This window comes from Miscanthus floridulus, chromosome 16 (genome assembly GCF_019320115.1).
Source record: "Miscanthus floridulus cultivar M001 chromosome 16, ASM1932011v1, whole genome shotgun sequence".
Classification (NCBI taxonomy): Eukaryota; Viridiplantae; Streptophyta; class Magnoliopsida; order Poales; family Poaceae; genus Miscanthus; species Miscanthus floridulus.
In genome coordinates this window covers 54,130,421-54,134,151 of record NC_089595.1, presented here as the reverse complement: position 1 = coordinate 54,134,151, position 3,731 = coordinate 54,130,421, and the positions used below count along the sequence as shown (strand labels likewise).

The 3,731-nt window shown below is 41.3% G+C and overlaps 1 protein-coding gene across 5 annotated transcripts; it reads right to left on the bottom strand.

The window, feature by feature from the left end:
- On the bottom strand, positions 1-3,064 carry LOC136513801 (protein LURP-one-related 7-like). 5 transcript variants are annotated; one of them, XM_066507771.1, is made up of 5 exons: positions 2,692-3,064; positions 1,166-1,378; positions 970-1,012; positions 821-883; positions 1-689 (listed from the first exon to the last, which is right to left on the bottom strand). In XM_066507771.1, exons 1-5 carry the CDS (start codon positions 2,926-2,928, stop codon positions 538-540), a joined length of 708 nt encoding a protein of 235 aa, XP_066363868.1. In that variant the 5' UTR covers positions 2,929-3,064; the 3' UTR covers positions 1-537. The 5 variants fall into 5 exon arrangements, with proteins under 5 accessions (XP_066363868.1, XP_066363869.1, XP_066363870.1 ...); XM_066507773.1 differs by having other exon boundaries at positions 523-693; XM_066507772.1 differs by lacking the exon at positions 821-883 and having other exon boundaries at positions 4-689.
- Between the last annotated feature and the right edge of the window lie 667 nt (positions 3,065-3,731).

Below are 3,731 nucleotides of genomic sequence, written 5' to 3'. Positions count from 1 at the left end.
TCGTTATCAAACCGGATAATGCATATCACAATCGTTAAGACAGACACATCAACGGGACAGTGACAACCCTGAATTCATCCAAGTTCCGGTATTTTGTGCTTTCTTCCAAATGATTGCGCATACTATGCCGATGCACATCACTGTCCAGAAAGACAAGTGAGGAACTACAGCAAGAAAAGTGCATAAATGAACACACATGTATACCGCACGTATGTACAACAGGCCGAATACATTTATCTTTCTTCACATCACCATCATCATAGTCTGCAAACAACATTTGGGTCGATGAAAAAAATCATATACAAATACAATCTGCTATACCTGATATTTTCTTGGTTTTTAATGAAACCTTGAAACAATGCCAATGCATGCATTGAACTGGCCACGGTCAAATGGTGGCATTGCTGCACATTATCACACGCATCTTCACCATAGAATAGAATAGTTACAAGGTAACTGGACAAAACAAGCTACGGTTTTCTGGGATGCGTGTACTGAATCAGCTCAATCCAATTATATATCACACAGAAATGCTCATTAGATTCCGGAGGTGTAAAGATATTGTACAACAGAGACTACGATCCTCGTCAGAAGGTAAAGCTCAAGTTTAGCATGGAAGTCAGTTGGTGCTGTTAGTCGTGTGAAATAAAATGGTGCCGGGTTCTTGTCACTTGCCCATATGTATGGATCTAGCTAAACAGAATCAGAAAATCACGCGGACATAAGACTCCTTACAAAAGCATTGGGTTCAGTAAGAGCAACTGGTGAGTGATATAAAAAATTAAAATGAAAGAAATCATCCATAATGAGAACAATATACATGATTTATATGTAGCAGAGTTAGCCATCAATGTTTTGAAACCAAAGTAGGCATCCGTATCATCTGTCATTTTTCGACAAAGAATGTAACAATCATTGCCATGACAAGTATGTTATCATTTGCAGGGAAAATAGTCACTCTGAACTTACGCCGTGAATAGATAGTCTTCTTGAGTTTGTACAAGAGATTTGTCTGCACAAAGAGACAATTCACAATTGTTGTGATAAACTGATAGAAAAAATCTTATTCAAAAATGATATATAAAATAATACTTTTAATATAAATCACTGAAGTTACTGCAAAGAACATTTACTGAATCTTGCTAACGCAGTTGCTCCATATTACCTGAGCAACCATGGAGTCCCCCTTTATTATTGTGCACGCTCTTCGGAATGTACTTCCTATGAGCCTGTAGCTTGGTTTTGAATCTTCAACGGTGCTTCTTGGTGAGATGAACACATGTACCTCCTTTCGACTTGAAGAAGCAGATATAACTTTTGCAGTGAAAATGATGTGAGTCTGCTCCAAACTATTTCCACTGAATGCTTGCCACTCGCCCTGAATAAAGGAAAAATATGATACACAGCACTATATCAGTCTCCATGGATCCATGTATTCAAGTTCCTGAAAATTGAACATTCATAGTGAAACACGTATGAGCGAACCACATGAAAATAATGCCATTAGATTTTTCTTCAAAAATATGCTATGATGTCTTTGTACTACCTTTACAAGTGTATAATGAGGAAACATAGTTAAAATCTTGCCCTTGGATCATGAAAGTAAAATGTGATCTATTTGACCAAACAATTAACACCCTCTTCAGAAATGAATTAGAAAAGATGAGTCAAAATTTAAAGAAATCTTCCATGCACCACATATTAAAAACTCTCTCTAGAACCCATATGTGTTGGGGATTCCTTGATGTACTAAGGGTGTTTTTTTTTTGTCTTTCAATCCTGCACTAGCTATTCAGATGTGGTTCGTACTCTGTGATAAAAACATCACAGTTTTTAAACACGAAAGTAGACAACTGAGGTTCTGATTTGTGGCTGTTAGATTATTACTAACTATTCAAGTTGCATCCGAATTGCTGAATTGAAGATATGTTCAGCAGTTGCAACATCTCCCCCTCAAATTCAGCAGGACACTCTGTCCAATTATATAAGCTAGATGTTCAATCTTGTTACAATACCACTCATTTGTTGCAAAGATCACACTACTGTCAAAGTCTCCAACATGAGTAACATTTTGCAGTCCAATTCAGGACCATCACATAGGTAGAAGCAAATTTAAAACCACAGCAATATTTTTCCGTGCTGAATACTGCTGTCACAATTTCCTTAGACACGTTCCAATCTTGCGCTTCCTAAGGGCAGTCCCAATAAAAGAAAATAGTAGTTTCTATAACATAGGATATCGCACCAAAAAAGTACTACTTTCCAACCCATGGTTTCTATGAGTAATAATTATTTTCTCTTTCTCTCTCCCAACTCTATCTTTTCCTCCGATGGGAGTGCGACACGAGCTCCCTAGAAACTGGTGGTTTCTCCCCAATGGCGATTTCATGCTTTCTTGGTGCATTGGGTCAAGAGTAGACCTGGTTTCTTCATGAAGAAACCAGGTCTATGATTTTTGCTCTCTTTCTTCATTAATTACGTTGCCATGTCAGCATTTTGCCTACGTGGCAAGTCATTTAATGAGGATAGAAACCATCGTCAATGCACCATTGGGACTGCCCTAATACATCTCCTGGAAATCCTACTCCAGCTTTCTTACACCCTCATCCAAGAAACAAAATTAGTTATCCTCAATCCACAACCATGGACCAAACCTAGTACTGAAGCAGGAGCAAAGAAGCCGATAATCACCTGGCCGCTGCTCCTGACGGTGACCAGGACACCTCCAGCGTCATCCTGGAGCGCCGTGGCCCCGCCGGCGCTGCCCGCGACGCGGAAGGCGAGGCGGCAGGTCGCGTCGTGCATCGCCATCTCGGGTCCCTTCTTGACGACCTTGAAGTCCACCGGGACGACGGCCCAAGCCACGGGCACGGGCGCCTGCGCCGGCGCCGGCGCAGGTGGCGGGGCGCAAGTGGGGTGCTGCTCCATATCAAGATTAAGGACCAAGAAGCAATAATCAGGTGAGTCGGAAGAGGTTTTTCCTGGGAAAAGGCGCGAGCAGGTGGGTTGGTGGAGGTAGGGAGGAAACCAAACGAAGGACGCAGAGATCGAAAAGCTCTGAATAGAGTTAGGCCGTGTTTAGTTGCACCGAATCGGCGCCGCCGAGAATACTGTGGGGTGCTGCTACAGTATCGTTTTGTTTTTATTGGGTAATAATTGTCCAATCGTTGACTAATTAGGCTCAAAACGTTCGTCTCGCAAAGTACAACCAAACTGTATAATTAGTTTTTTTATTTCGTCAACATTTAGCATTCCATGCATGTACTGCGAGTTTAATATGACGGGAAACTTTTTTTTTCATAGGCCCTGTTTGGATACTCTAGCACAGCTAGAGGTTAGAGTTAATTTCTAGCTTAGAACTAGCCCTGAACTAACTCTAGCCTAAGAGATATTTGGATACAAGGGTTAAAATGATAATAAATGTGCTTTCTAAATTATTGGTGCGGGTGAAAATAGAGAGAAAACAGTGGACCCCACCTCAAATAGCCTCAACTAGCCCAAATAATCACCTCTTTGGGGGATAGTTTTTTAGGGTGGGCTACCTGTAAATAATCCACTCTAGCCCTCCTGTTTGGCTACTTTAGGGCTAGTTGAGCTCCAACTAGCTTTAACCCATGGATCCAAACAGAGCTATAGTGTCAAAGTTGGGAATTTAGTGTAACTAAACATGGCCTTAACTTGATTGATTAGTTGCTGCGGTGGCGGCCGGCGATTGCGTGGTTGCGTTTGGA